This window comes from Chelon labrosus (assembly GCF_963514085.1).
Source record: "Chelon labrosus genome assembly, chromosome: 22".
NCBI classification, from domain to species: domain Eukaryota; kingdom Metazoa; phylum Chordata; class Actinopteri; order Mugiliformes; family Mugilidae; genus Chelon; species Chelon labrosus.
The window spans coordinates 2946292-2961942 of NC_140355.1; the positions used below are offsets into that span (position 1 = coordinate 2946292).

Sequence of the window (15651 nt, forward strand, 5' to 3'; positions counted from 1 at the left end):
CCAGTTTGCACACAGACCCCCCCCCCCCCACCCCCACCCCCTTTATTTGTGACTTTCCTTTTGTTCCTCTGGTTATGATGGTGTGTAGAGATCTAAGCCACAGTTGGCTCGGTTTCACATGGGCCTGTGTGGAGAGCTGAGGGGGTTTGTCAAAGGAATTGCCTGTGCCGCTTATTCTTCCTCCACCACAGAGATGGGGGAAAAAAAAAACAAAAAAAACAAAAACAAAACAAAACAAAAAGGAAGGGCCTTCTTATCATCAATATTAATCTCTTTTGGAAAGGCATCTGTAGTCTCTGAAGCCTGCCTGTCTTTAAAAAACACGCAACGCGGCTTATTCAAGAAAGCCATGTTTGAACTTGCTAATGTTTTTTCTCTCCTACTTTTCCGTCCCTCCCTTTTTCTCTCTGTTTCTCTCTCTCTCTCTCTCTTTCTGTCTACATGAGCTATTCTCTCTCTCTTCATTTAGCGTGCCATTAGCTCTCCAAGCTGTTGTTTGTTTTCTTGCTTTAATGCGCTTTTTTTTTAACAAAACGGCAGAAAACACAAAGCAACGAAAAAAAAAAGTGATTGATATATAAAGCGCACCCAATGCTTTAATTTTTAAATTTTTTTATTTTCATTTTAGTCCTGTATGTGGCTGCATGGTTTGCACATGTGTGTTTGAACATGTGCGTATGTGTGTGAGTGAGGGCACTGGCACTAAACCTACTTGGGTCCAGATGTTCTAATTATAGAACGGCTCTGCTGCCTAATGACAGGAAGCGCTGGCCTCTTTGCAAGTGTGCGTGAGTTTGTGCTCGTGTGTGAGCAAGAAACATGAATGAAAATCTCGTCATTAACCCTTGAACCCTGATTGCCTCCTTATTTTCTCTCAAGTTACTTTAAAGTTTTGAGCAAACCGTATATTTTCACATTTTACACTCATATATTGTGTGTGTCGGGTTCGGACATGTTCCATTTCGGGGCTACAACCATGTTGCTTTGTGCGGAATACGTCAGTGCATCCCAGTGTTTGCGTTCATCCCCACTCATGGCGATACCCGCTGACAGGCAGTCTGTGGAAAAATTAGGGCAAGAGTCTGAACTTGATCGTCAGAAGTGTGGGAATTATTTAGAACAGAAGACGCAATGAGATTCATTCCTAGTAAAAATGAAACCAACTACAACAGGTGCACAGAACCGTGCATGAACATCTCAACAACAGTGTTCATATTTGGATTATTACTGTGAGTTTTGTTTGATTCTTGGTTGTTGTTCAGTGCCACAAACTGTATAAAGATGGATGGCGGAATTGCTCCGAAAGTGAAGCCAAAGCAAGTAGAGCTCCCCCTGGTGGCTGGCTGCAGTATAGGTCATAAGCTCCACCCCCCCATTAGTGGATGGGACTTAGGCCGAACTTAATACACGTTAAACATTTTCTCGTAACTGGTGGAGGTAGAGCAGAGCACAGTATTAATTAAACAGAACTGTGGCCAGGTCATCATTATCGCGGCTCCACTCTTGGACTGTACTGAACAGACTCTGGCTCCAAAGTCGCAAGATGGCGCTGCCCGTATCCCCAGGAAAATAGCGTCAGTTTGGCCAAGGAAGTGGCGACACGTTGTCCATATTTATACAGTCTGTGTTCAGTGCCTCGTCATTGCGTCATTGGATTTCAGAGAAGAACTCTACCATGATGACTCCCGAAAACAGATGCTCGTGGGTAACATGGCAAAACTGCTTTTCAGTGCATTTGCATGTTGGAAGCAGTTTATTTGTGCCCATGTACTGTAGAAACTAAATAGGTCTCCATGGTTTTCCCAGACTTCATGAGAGTCCTGCTGCATTTCCAGTTAAAATTAACACAAGCCATTGAAGCTAAATCATACTAAACACTGTCTTTGCTAATTAATGTCAGAATGTGAGAAAACATCTTTGCTAACTCTCTTTGTCTGCAGCAGTGTTCATTTTGACAGCCATTTTTGATTTAGTCTCAGTCTTTGTCTTCAGATGAAAGTGTAGTCTTAGTCACGTCTCCACAGCGCTCTTAGCACTTGCGTAATTCTACATATCCCTTTCTAATTTATAAAGCAGGATCATATGTTACAGATAGATAAAAGAGGTGGCATACACAAGAAGGATTCATTTTAGTAAGTATACTTTGCTAAATGCTAATCTAGTCAATAAAAAGTCAACAGAACGTACCAGAAGGCAACAGCTTCATGTAGTACAAAACCGCAACTTGAAAAGTACTTAGCTGAGACTTATTTACCTTCATTGTTAGCTACTTACCGTGCTGGAGGCTGCATAGCTACCAGGGTGATGCGCCTTCAAATGCCATATTCTTCCCACCTGTAGCCACAGGGCTTGTGGCAGCTTGCTAGTTTTGGCAGGCTACCGTCAACTGCCAGAGATCAGATCAGGCAAACGCCCCTTATCCAATCCAATGACTGGGACGCACATTTTGGAAGACAGTCAACCTGTACGAAGAGATCGTGTACTTTGAATGTCTGATATTCAAATAACATCTTATCATATCAAATAACTTTCTAGTTCACAGAAAAAGGCACATATTCCGTCATATTTTTTATTATCAGATATTAGTTTTAGCTTGTGAATTATTATTATTATTTTGTGGTAAATAGTATGATTAGGTAAAAGTTTATTAAGGATTTGCAGAAGCTCTACTTCATTGGCAACATGCACAGTCCAGCAGGCTGCTTAAGTCCTATTTACTACACCTACAATTGAGGTTTTTACTATGTCTTAAGTCTAATGTTAAGGAGCCTCTCCACACACTTTTACTGGCCATCTTTCACAACAAAATATAAATCTGAGTAGATCTTAAAGCAATTCTTTCTGGCATTTTTGCCATCTTAAAATGCTCCTAATAAGCGTATGGCACACTAAAATGTAAAAGAGATTGACCAGGTGTTGAAACTCAATATTCAGTTCAATCAATATTCAATATTTCTGATAAAAGTCTGACCAGCAATTGTATTCGGTCTAAATAAAATGATTTGAAGAGCTTCCTGGCTGTCATCCGTCGCCGCATCCCTTCTGGTTGACCATCGCTGTCACTGCTTGCGAGTCGCGCACCTCTCTGGCAGAGATACCACATTTTATACCACACATAGAATTGAATTTTACTTAATTACTGTTTTCACTTATTCTGTTTTTCACTCTGAATCTGACTCCATCCTCTACCTTCACTTTCACATGTGTCAAGGGAGGAGGGGAGTGTCAAAGGTCAGGCATGGGGAATCAGGTGGGACTTTAGAGGGAGGCAGAGTTGTTCATGTTCACATTTTTACTAAGTGCTTTAAGTGTACGTTGTAGGTTTTATTGGCGAGCAGTTGGTCCTGCGTTTTGTGACCTGGGTACCAAACTTTTCTCTCAAGAAAAAATTCTCAAACCAGTAAAGCTCGGTCAGGGATGGAGTGAATGGAATGTGAATGTGAATGGAGCTCCATCATTTGAAATCTATTCTTGCATCAGATACATGTTGTTCAGTAGTAGCCCTGATGATGGTCATTCTCGTCCTCTCAGAGTCCGTTGCTATGGTAACAAGATGTCAAAAGATTTGGCATCTCCATCTTCATCTCCAACTGTCCTCTCCATCAGAGCTCTGTATCCACGGAGACGGGAGGAGAGTACTTTTTTTTTTTTTTGCTCTGTGTAGCAAAGTTCAGATGGGGGTGCCATCTGCTGCCGTGCCTTGCTCAAAGGCTCTGCGGGCGGGTCTGGAGAGAGGATGTTTTCCTCTTCATCTTGTCTTTATAACTGCTGCTTCTCTGACCCTGATTTCTTAATGTTAGGAATAGAAGGAAGGAAGAAAGGAAAGAATGTAGGCAAGACAATGAGAGTTGTGAGGATAGATGGAAGATGGAAACAGACGAGAAGAGATAGAGCAGAGGAAAAAGGAGATGAAAGAGTGGGAATGAAAAAGGGACCGAAGAGGCAAAAAGGAGAAGGACAGAATAAAGAGAAGGAATGGATGAAAGCTGGGAGAGAGGGATAAAACTAACAAAGACTGAAGAAAATGGGGACAGAAAAGAAAATTAAAGGATGTATATAGAGGAAAACTGGGGTAGAGGTAAGAAGTAAAAGAATGAAAAGAAAACAACAGGAAGAGATTGGATGGAAGTTTGGGAAAGGAGTAGAAGGAAAGGAGAAAAGAAAAGTAAGAAAGGGAGAAGATAGGGGAAGGAGCGACTGAAAGAAGTGAAGATGAAGATGAGATAGCGGCAAGGAGTGAAGAAGATGAAAAGTTGAATACGTTAAAAGAAGTGGAGGCAAGCAAGGAAGGAAAAGAGGTGAGCAGATGAAAGAAAGAAGGGAGATGAGGAGAGAGCGCAGAAATCATGTAACAAAACAGGACACGGTCCACTTCCTTCATTACATCACTTCCTCTAGTCCACTCTCGCGCGCGCGCACACACACACACACACACTCAGAAAGAGAGAGGGATTGTGGGGGTTAGACAGTAAAGCAGCTTTAAAGGAGAAGATACAGAGATGTAATCTGACTTAAATCTCACTGTCTTACTTTACTGTGTGTGTGTGTGTGTGTGTGTGTGTGTTTGTGTGTAATTAACCAGAATAATAACATGTAGCTCAGCGAAAGTACAAGAAGCTTCCCTTTGTGTTACATAAAATGACAGAATTAGATCTGAGTGACGTCCTTCATGTTTTTACATCCCCCGCCACCCTTTGGCTTTGGTTTTATAATGTCATGATCTTTGTTTGTTTTTTTTCTCCACATCACCTCCTCTCCAAATCACTTCTCTCTCCTCTCCCCGTTTCCTCTCACTAATTGTTTTCTCCATCGTTGCCTGGCTCTGCCTGCTCTCTGTGCATGCCTCATCTCCTTGTCTTTTTCTCCTCCTCTCCTCCTGTCCTCCTCCCCGCAGTTCCCCGTTTCTTCCCCTTTCTTTACTTTGGTTCTCCTTCCCTAGTTAATTTCTCCTTCTTGCCTCTTTCTCTCCTCATCTCCTCCCCTGTTTTTGATTCCTCTTCATGTTTATTCCCTCATCTTCTTTTCCCCCTTCTTCAAACCCTTTATCTCTTCCCTCCTCACCTCCTCACCTCCTCTCTTCCCTTCTCCTGTGCCCTCTCAGTTTGTTAGTTCAAATAACAGTTGCTGACTTTTGTTTAGTCTGTCAGATTTGTGGATTTTAACATTACTTTCTTGTTAATTTTACTTACATTGCACTATGAATGACCTATTTTCCTAATCTTTACATGTTGACTGCTACAGTTCTACTCCTGCTGCTGTTTTTTCCCCAATACTGTGAATTATATAAGATCAATACTACAGCAGTGACTAAGGCCCTGATCTCGAGTTTGGGATGAAATATATACAATAACTAAATGAGTTCAAACATATTTACTGGAAAATATTGAAGTGGTGGATGAAAATTGTGTTCTGAGAGAAGTTAAAGTGGCAGCTGAAACTGGATTAAGTCACAGTGATAGATGCTGGAAAGAAACCGGATGTACCGAAAGCTGATCCACCAGACAGACTTGAAAAAGACAGTTCAGTTAAAGTGAAGGTGTCAATTAACAATACATTGCTGAAAGGCAGCTGGAACCAGACTGCTGAAAGAAGTCAAAATGTCCATTTGATAAAGAGTTTCCGTATAAAGGGGAAGCTGAAATAGACTTGCTTAAATAGGATGTAGCTGCAGCTGACACTAGGTTAACGAAAGGAAAACCTAGCTGAGGTGACAGTGACGGGAAAGGAGCAGAAATGTAAAAACCTAATAATAAAGATCAATAAAAAAGAAAGCGAATGTGTGGCAGCATAGTGGTGCAGCTTTGTCGCCTCACAGCAAGACGTTTCTTGGTTCGAACCCTCCTTGTTGTCAGGTGAGGTAAGCTCCTACAACCCCTTCTCAAGCTTAAGCAGTAATAGATGATTAATTGGTAGCCTGGTAACACTCCATTTGGAATTCATTATGGGACTTGTTTCAACCGATGCAGAGAAAAAAATACCCCTGCGTGCAATTGGATAGCCCTACAACCAATCAGTCCTTTTTGTGTTTACACAAATTCACCTCCACGCTGCTCAAATGACGTCACTGTTCTTCTCTTGGCGCCTCTTGATCTTTGCCGGAGCATAACCGGTTCCCATCCGTGGCTTTCAGACCAGCTTTCCACCACACAATAAATCGTGGACGCGGCAGTTGGTCTGACCTCCAGGCTAATTCGCTACAGTAAAGTTCAAATTTTATTACAGCAGCTCCTGGAGGGCATTGGCTGAACTGCAGTGTAAGGCACTTCTGCCTTGAATATATTGAGCCGTTTGTTCCAAACCAACATAAAATTATTTCACAGCAGCAACATCCACCAACAGGGGTTTTGGTTTGATTTTCATTTAGAGGTACAGCTCTTACATTTTTGAGTCAGTTCCAATAAAAGCAGTTACAGCTCATTACGACCGCAGTTGTTAGACCGGGAAATGTAGTGTTTGAGATGTTCCCAGTTGGGAAGTTATAAAACTGTTTGATTAAACAGCAGAGTCTGGCTAAAAAAATGTCTTCAGAGACTATCTTAGTGAACATGAAGGTCAGAAAACCATCACAGTCTCTTTTTAATCATCTGTAAATACACATTGCTCTTTTTTTGTGATTCAACTGCTGTATTTTGTGGAACCTTTAAGCAGAGCGAAGGCCACATTTTGCCGGCAATTTTCATACACGACAAAGAATAACAAGAAATGAAAATCTTTTTAGGAACATATCAGTGAGCAAGTGTGTTTGATTTTGAAGCAATTAAAACGTAGCTCAACAGATCTGATGACTGTGCCTGATCACCGCACACCCTTTGACATGTGTATGTTGGGGGCTGGAGCAGGCCTGCAGTTAATTAGAGAGTTTGGTTGGAGACCAGATGAGAACAGTGGGGTTATAGAGCTCACACAGGTGTGCGCACACACAGACACACACACACACACACATGCTTGATGTTCTCACAGCATGACCACTGTCCTCATTTCTGTCAATCAGAAGCCATTTATTACAATCATCAACATGTGTGTGTATATCTCTGTGTGCAGTCTTCAATTGCCAACATCATTTTCTTGCCCTAATACACTACAGTAGGCTATATGCAATTTGCATGCTCTTTATTACAGACTTAATAGCCCTTGCTTTCTGCCATCAGTTGGCAAGTATAGCACATTTAACCATTTCATAGCTAGGCTTAGATAGTTAAGGTGTTAAGGTTAGAGTTAGGGTTACATTCACAATTTGGACACACCTATCCTTTCAAGTGCTTTCATTATTAAGCCCAAGCACCTCTCTCTTGTGTTGGGTTCCCTCAGTGGTGGTTTCTTTGAAGAACTTTGATTGACGCAGTATCCTCTGAACGGTTGACGCTGAGATGTGTCTGGTATTTGAACTCTTGAGAGCATTGATGTGGGCTCCAACCTGAGGTTCTGTTAACGGCTGATTTCTGAGGCTGGTGATTCTAATGAGCTTATCCTCTGCAGCAGAGGCAGCTCTTGGTCTTGAGAAGCAGTTCCATACCAATGTTGGACATTGTGACGGACTAACTTTCAAAGTTTTTGAAATCTTTTGGGTTGACTAACCCTCGTATTCTGAAGTAATGATGGACAGATGTCTTTCTGTACTTGGTCACCACAGTAATGATTACTACAGTGGTTGAACGGGATGTTTCCTGTATACCAACATTACTTTGATGTGTGTCTAACATATTAAAGATACAAAAAATACAGGTAAGACTCAATACATTTTACATTATGTTCAAGGCTAAAACAATCACCAAGATATTGCCAGTCGTGACGTACTGTTATCAAGGCAAACAGATTTATACACCGATCAGTCATAACATTATGACCCAATATTGTGTAGGCCTCCCTTGTGCCTCCAAAACAGTTGTGACTCATCAGAGAATGGACATGGGCCTTCTGATGGTGTCCTGTGGTGTCTGGCAACAGAATGTTGTGGGGGGCTTTGGGAGGCCAGGTCAACACCTTGTGCTGTTCTTCATGTTTTTTTAGTTGTTCCTAAAGCGTTTTTGTGTGTGCCTGCATCCTGCTGGGGATGGCTGCTGCCATCAAGGAGTGTCATTGCTATGGGGTGGAGGTGCTTGGTCTACTCTAGGTGGGTGCTACATGTCTAAGTAACATCCACATTGAATGCCAGGTCCAATAGTTTCCCAGCAGAACATTGAATTGTCACAAGATGGTCAATGTTATTTACTTCTCCTGTCAGTGGTTTTAATGTTGTGGCTTGTTATATATAATGTATCTACTATCGTAATTTAAATTTGGGTAAGATGAGAAGTCACTGGAACTGTCAACCAGCTGGGGGAACCAGTCAAGCCTGACAATAGTTGCTAAATTTTTAAGAAAACTGAAATAAGGGTGTGTCGCGTTTCAGTAATTGTGCTATTTTCGACACTTCGGCAACAAATGTGTATTTTTGTCGAGCAAATGCTGCCTGTTGGAAAACAGCGGAGGGGCAGAGGGAGTAAATGAATTAAAAGTAGAAGAGAAAAGTTTGAAGACAGTTTGTCCAGATGCAGGAGAAGTGGCAGCGAAGATGGGGAAGAAGAGGACGAGGAGTACAGCAATTAAAGGGAGCATCTCTCTGTACTGAGAAACGTACGAGGAGGGGAAGATTGAATGAGAGGGAGGAGAGGAAAAAGGAGAAGAGAAAAATGCACCGCCGGTGTGCAGGAGTTGAAAGATGTGGAGGAGAAGGAGAGAAGGAGGAGAGAAGGAGGCGTCCATGTGTCCTGCACCTGATAAGGCCTCCGATTGAGGGCTATAAATTACACAAGAGAGAGAGAGAGAGAGAGAGAGAGAGAGAGAGAGAGAGAGAGAGAGAGAATTTACACACAAGCAGGGAAACACACTCTTATAAGCACACATACATACCTCTCTCTCTCTCTCTTTCTCTCTCTCTCCCTCAAACACACACAGAAAGCAGGTTATCTATCATCAGTTAATGAACTTAGACTGACAGACAGCCCCATGTCTCTCACACTGATCCTATTAAGACCTGCCTGACACAAAACAGACTCCTATTAATACAGTTAGCCGATGTGTGTATGTGTGTGTGAGATCTGTGAGGACAAAACCAGGCCTGTACCCGAGTATTACCATTGAGTCACTCTTTGTATTATTTAAAATGAAATATGTGTTTGCATGCGAGACCGGTCAATCTTGTCTTTATATTATTATATTATATTAAATTACATATTATACTCATAGCCTATGGACACAACACATGATAATACATTTTTTTTTGTGTGTGTTTTCTCTTTTCTGAATTTTGTTTCTGCAGCATACTTACTTTAAAATAATTCAGTGACAGTAAAGCGTTCAGCTAGGGACATTTGCAGGTGCTTACGTCCATGTATAGCAGGAGGATGGTCCTAAACACACAGATTTGTAACCATTTTTGTAACCATTTGTCTTTTTTAAGCACAACAGACCAGTAAGTTTGAACAATAGGGGGAGGAAAACATGAATGACGCCTTCAGTACGGTTTATTAAGCCCAAATGACAAACATACTGTATGTTGTTGGATTTAAGTTATTGTTCATGTTGAGTTCTCACCCATGAACCAACAGAAGTTAACATAGAGTCACATGACTGACACCAGCCTCTGTCATTGGACAATTTTTATTGAGTGTTATCGGCCAGGTACTTTATAATTATACTGTATAGCCAAGATGTTTACCTTATGCATCTGTGAAAGAGTGCGCATCCAACAGAAGTGTGAGCCTTAACATCATATACAGTGTTACATCCAGCCTAGGGGAAACCAGTACCTATGTAAAAGTTGTTTTCTACACATGGATGAACACTGGTTCATGAACCACAGGGCAGCATTAAATGCCAGTGTCTACGCTCGCTGCTCTTTCGATTTGATTATTCCCTGATTTCATTCATTCATTCATTCATTCATTTTCTGTAGCCGCTTGTGAAGGGTCACGGGGAGGCTGGAGCCTATCCCAGGCGAGACACAGAGAGACAGACAACTATTCACACTCACATGCACACCTACGGCCAATTTAGAATCACCAATGAACCTAACCAGCATGTTCCTCAGTGGGAGGAAGCTGGAGAACCTGGAGAGAACCCACGCAGACACAGGGAGAACATGCAAGCTCCACACAGAAAGGCTCCCAGTCGGCCCATGGAACCTTCTTGCTGTGAGGCATCAGAAATTTTCTGCAAATTTATGACCAATCACACAAGTGTTTGAGAGAACGCAGTGTTGAGGGTATGTCAGAACTTTATCGTGATTAACCTGTGAACAGGAATCAAACCACCAAAGTTATTTGCAACATTGTCGCATTACTCCCCGAATTGTAACGAAATATAGGTGTGAAGGCGTCTATAAATCCATTAGATAACGCGTGTTCACTAAATCTGAAGAACCAAGTGTCTGTTCCCTAAATCAGACTGATCCAGTGTGTTCTCTACGTCTGTTACCAAAGTACAAACTGTGTTCCTTTATTCCATTCACTAAAGTGTGTGTTCCCTCAAATCCTAATTAAATTAAAATACTAATTAAATGTGTTTATTTAAACCTCTCACCTGAACCTGATCCTCTGTCAGAACAATGCAGTGTATCTTCCCTAAATCCATTGATTGAGTCTGCGTTTCCTAAATTTCTGATGTTCTCCGAATTCAAACAACTAAATGTATTCTCTCTCAATTTGTTCTCCAAATCCATCCTAAATCCATCCATTTCCATGTTCCACAAATTCAGCTCATTTTAATTCCTAGGTGCCAATTAGCTTGATTCCTAGATCAAGCTAAATCCTAGGTGCATGTTTTCTTAAAGGTAACTGATTAATTGTTTTTGTTTCAAATTAGCAATACCGCATTTTTTTGTGTGTGTTTACAAAGTATGCGTTTTTAATCCAACCATTCACGTTTGTTGCACGCACTGCTCAGTGAATACGTTTCCTCGACTCATATCATTGCTGAACGCGTGCTAACGCTTTACAAATGCAGCCTATCCCTAATTTTCACTACCTCCATTTATTCCATTCATTTCCATCCCATTGTACAATTACGTAGCCCAAAGGTGCTTTGGTTAAGGTAGCAACCGTTGGCTTCACTCCAAGAGGCTTTTATTTATGTTTTTTTGTAAGTGAACCAGTTTATTTCTGTTGTGCTAAACGCGCGTAGACAGTTATACGTACGCGCTCACACACAGATAAGCTGACATTCCAAATGAGTCGACAATGAATGTAAGCTGCTCGCTATACACGCGCTGGCACAATGGAGGGCCTATTGAGGAGAGATTTGTGCGTTACAATGAATGAGACGACTGTGTGTTTGTGAGTGTGTGTGTTATTCGAGAGCGCAGCGTTTGCACATTTCATGCGACTTAAATGAACTGATCCACCTGTAAAAAATATATCCTTTATTCTCTCTCTGACAATGTTGATGTCTCTGAACCTCTGTCTTTGGGGGAGCTGTGACTTAGTGGTTAGAGAAGCAGGTTTGGGACTGTGAGGTCACTGGTTCGATCCCCTCTGTCTTGAGCGAGCACCTAAACCCCCCCAATCTGCTCCCTGGGTGTCTTGCATAGCTCATAGTATGGTCACCTGGATAGGTACATGCAGAGGACAAAAGTGGCAGTAGATCTTTTTTTTACAAATATCTCAGCATTTTTTTGATGGCTAAGCCATGAGATTGGCACACACTCCTATCCCTTCACAGGATGAATTGTAACAATTGTGGTGATCCCCTGACTTTCCATCTAGCGCCATTATCAGGTGACCCGTGACCTCTCGCTCAGCAGCCTGACATTGTCAGATATAACGTCCTGATCCAGTGCGATGACAGTGGGATTAGTGGTATGCAGGAGGCTTAAAAGGCCATTAAATTTCACCGAGACACAATAAAGGCTCTACAATCATAATCAATAATGTTTAATGACACGGAGAGTGGAGACACAGTGATTTATGCTGCTGTAGTTGTAGTTAGACACAGCAGAGTAATAATACCGAGTATTTAATCCTGTAAGTGCATGTTTAAGGCTGAAATGCATTGATTATGTGAGTGATTAAATGCAAATTTGAAAATTGAGTATGTTCAGTGTAGCAAGTATGAACTAAAACATTAAAAAAAGAAAACATGCCCATGATTTGAAACATGTACAATAAAGTACAGCATTTTTTTTTATTTTATTTAATGCATTTAAACTCACCTTTTGTTTACTTTTTCCTACTGAACAGTCTTTTAATGCTTGTTGGTTTCATTTTCAGTCATGCTGATCAGGATTTCACTCTTTTCACTCTTTCTATTCCTATGCCTCACCTGATCGCATGCAGCTCATTGCAGGGGATGCTTTAAAACAATCCCTCTAAATCACCAACCCTTTAACTTACCCTAAGCTGTCATTCCCGCTGTGTTGTGTTTTGCCTCTTCTCATTCACGTATTAATCAGTCTTCTCTTCTCTCACACCCCCACCCCTCTCTGATGCAGATATGGAGGAGAGGACGAGCGCGGCATCATGGGCGAGTGGAAGTCGTTCTTCCAAGGTAACGAGTTACAGCAGTTGTTACAGTAGCAGTTCACTATTATGGCCCAAAAGTGATGCTGACAAATTATTGACAAAAAAATGATATGCAGTCTTTGGGGAAGCAGAAGCAATGTGTGAACATTTCATTCACATATCATCATTTAATGACAAACTTCAGTGCTCTATCTCAGTAGCTGTTCCCACCTGCTATTTGGTTCTGGACATTTCTCAATTTGAGACAGGGTGATACTAAACTAAGGGGCTAAAGAGGATAAATGAAAGGGGTTGAAGGCAAGGGATAAGAGGGTGGACTGTGGAAACGGAAAATGGCCTTAGGAGATCAGGGAGTGAGACTCAGGATGGGATGTGTCTCAGGAAGTTTCCACTCCTTGTTCCCCCCGGTTCCTGTAATGAAAGAGGGGAGAGGAAGTGAAAAAAAGACAGGGACATGGATGGTGGGGATTGAGGGCTGAGATGAAGGGGTTAGACACACCTTTATACAGTAGGTAAGCACGGGAAATAGAATGGTTATTTCCTTGTGGCTTAAAACTGCCACAACAATGGAACGTTTTGGAAAGTTTTAATTGCTGCAGACCGCTGATCAATTCCGAAGTTTTCTCCGTTCAAAGGTAAAATAAAATCTACCTACCAGCACCTCTAAAAATCTTGTAATACTTATGAAGTGGAGACTAAGCTAAAACTAATATGGTAGCATCATATCTAGTGTGCGAACGTGAAGGTAGAATCTCTCGTCACTTGGCGACACACTTATTTTCCCATTAAGTGTCAAGATATTAGATTTTTTTTTCTGTGCAGCTTTTAAATGGACATGTGAGAAACGTAGATCAGTCCATTCAGCAGTATGTTGACTGCTGCTAGAGCCAACAAGTGTCAACAAGTGCTCCAGATGATGCCACTGCTGTAAGGAAATCTAATTCCTGTCTTGTCTCCCTCTCCAGAGTTATGCGGATGGGTCTCAATACATGGCATCACACGACAGCCTCTCACCTCCGTACACCAATTCCAGGCTAGCAGGTACTGTGCACCTTAAGTTTGTGTGGGTTATTATTTTACAGTCTGCAGGCTTCCCTGCCATCAATTTTGGATTTGCTGCTTTGTTGAGTAGTGTGTGTATGTGTGTGTCTGCGGAGAATTAGTGAAACACTAGCATACACTGGAGGAGACAGGTCATCTGGCATGCAGTTTCTCTCTCTCTCTCTCCCTCTCTTGGTCCGCTGTGTGGAAAATCGCCAAGCAGTGTGTGCTCATTTACCCATGATGCTCTCTGCCTCTGGCTCTCTCCGATGTGGTGCCAGTTGTGAGCAAATGGCCACTGACACAGATAATCTGCCTCTCTCTCTCTCTCAGTCTCTTTCACTCACTCACTCACACACACACACACACACACACACACATACACTATATATAATCACTGAAATGCACACATGCAGATGCACCCCCCCCCCCCCCCCCCCCCCACACACACACACACACTACACAGAGCTTAATTGCCTTTGACTGGATGCATCAAATATGGAAGATGTCAGCTCTCAGCAATCTGACTCTACCTCCTCTTTTTCCATCTCTCCGTCCCTCTCTCTTCTTCTCATTTGTATAAAGTGAGCTCACATTTTTTTCTAACTTTCTGTTTAGTTGTCAGACAACTAAAGCACATGTGTGTTTGGTGTATTTTTTAAAATTCTGGTTGTCCGCCAGTCCTTCTGTCAATCCCGTTCTCATGAACAGGATATTAACATTTGGCACAAAAATCAACTGATTGGGTTTTAGCCACAAGAATTCATAATTATGAAATCTGCACACAAATGTCTTATGGGATAAGATTATGAAGTCATGACATTGTATGTCCAAAACGGTCAAAGATGCTGTAACCTACGTACATAACCTACGCACATAGCCTACGCACGTAACCTACGCCGGTGCGAGCCATTTGTGTTGTGTGTTCCATCTTTATTGACCCAAAACAATCAGTTTGAAAATTGCGGAGATGGGGAAGCAGCCGAAAATACTAAAGCAGAAAATACCCTGCTATCAAGCGGACCAATTACAGCCCGTAGTTATGCAGCCAAATTGACAGGGAGGTGTAACCCGAGCATTACATTATCAAAATGTTCTTTTATGAAGAGCCTTAAAATTCTTCATTACCTGCAATTTCTTATGGGGTGATTAAGGATCACAAGTGTTTTGTTTTAATTATAATTAGATCATTTTTTAAAAGTTTTAATATGTCCATGCATGTGTTAAGATCAAGTGTTGAGATCAAATGTCCATGAATCTTTAATACTGTCTTGCTGAAACTTCCGTGAAATCATTTTTTTTCCTCTCTTCATTATCAAATGAACTTAATCCTGGTTGTGAATGCACAAGCAAAACAAAAGAAATGTAAAACTTCAGAGTGGAGGGTTCCTTGTTGGAGTGATCCATTGTGAGTGCGATGTGTTGTGACAGTGTTGTGATTATGGTATGTGTCTGCACGGGCCAAGAGGGAACCGACAACGCGGAGTAAGAAATGGAAATATTGTATTCTTCATCTGGCACACGGGAGCTGCAATTTACTTTGATAATGATAACGCTAAGGGACAGAGACAGCCAGGGATATGGAACGCACACACACACTCACACACACACACACACACACACACTCACACACAGAGTTCCATCATTGCCAAGAGTTTTCAAGAAAACATGTTTGCTTTCTACTTGTGACTGTTCTGGTTTAACAGAATCATTCCTCAGTACACTGGTCTGGTAAAATCAGATTGTTTTCAGTGTTTGTATAGACTTTTCTTTCTTTGTGTGTGTGGGTGTGTGTGTGTGTGTGTGGCCGGATTGACACTGCACATGTCCATTGGACCACATAATGCAAGAGACACTTCACCTTTGAGTCCATAATCCAGTTCCTCTTCATAAATGAATGAACACCCTGTTGTGGCCGGTTTGATGCTAAGGTGTTTCTGGGTGATTCACACATAGTTGCTTGATAGTTGATAGACTATCAGTTAAGGTTGGTGACCACTTGTCCTGTCGTTGCCAAGTGACTTCTATAGCTTTGTAGGTCATTTGTAATGTGATGCTCCGTGGTTGCGTTTCGCCTACTAGAGCGGTTGATGAGTTGGTTTTCGGCGCATTT

General features: G+C 41.8%; 1 protein-coding gene across 2 annotated transcripts in view; it reads left to right on the plus strand.

Moving 5' to 3' along the window:
* The window catches only part of tcf4 (transcription factor 4), a 212010-nt gene that overhangs the window by 46940 nt on the left and 149419 nt on the right, over positions 1-15651 (plus strand). For both annotated transcript variants that reach the window (XM_084572010.1, XM_084572009.1), the window contains exons 4-5: positions 12467-12522; positions 13463-13538. In XM_084572010.1, the coding sequence (XP_084428136.1) occupies positions 12467-12522; positions 13463-13538 (132 nt within the window). The remainder of the gene's footprint in view (positions 1-12466; positions 12523-13462; positions 13539-15651) is intronic.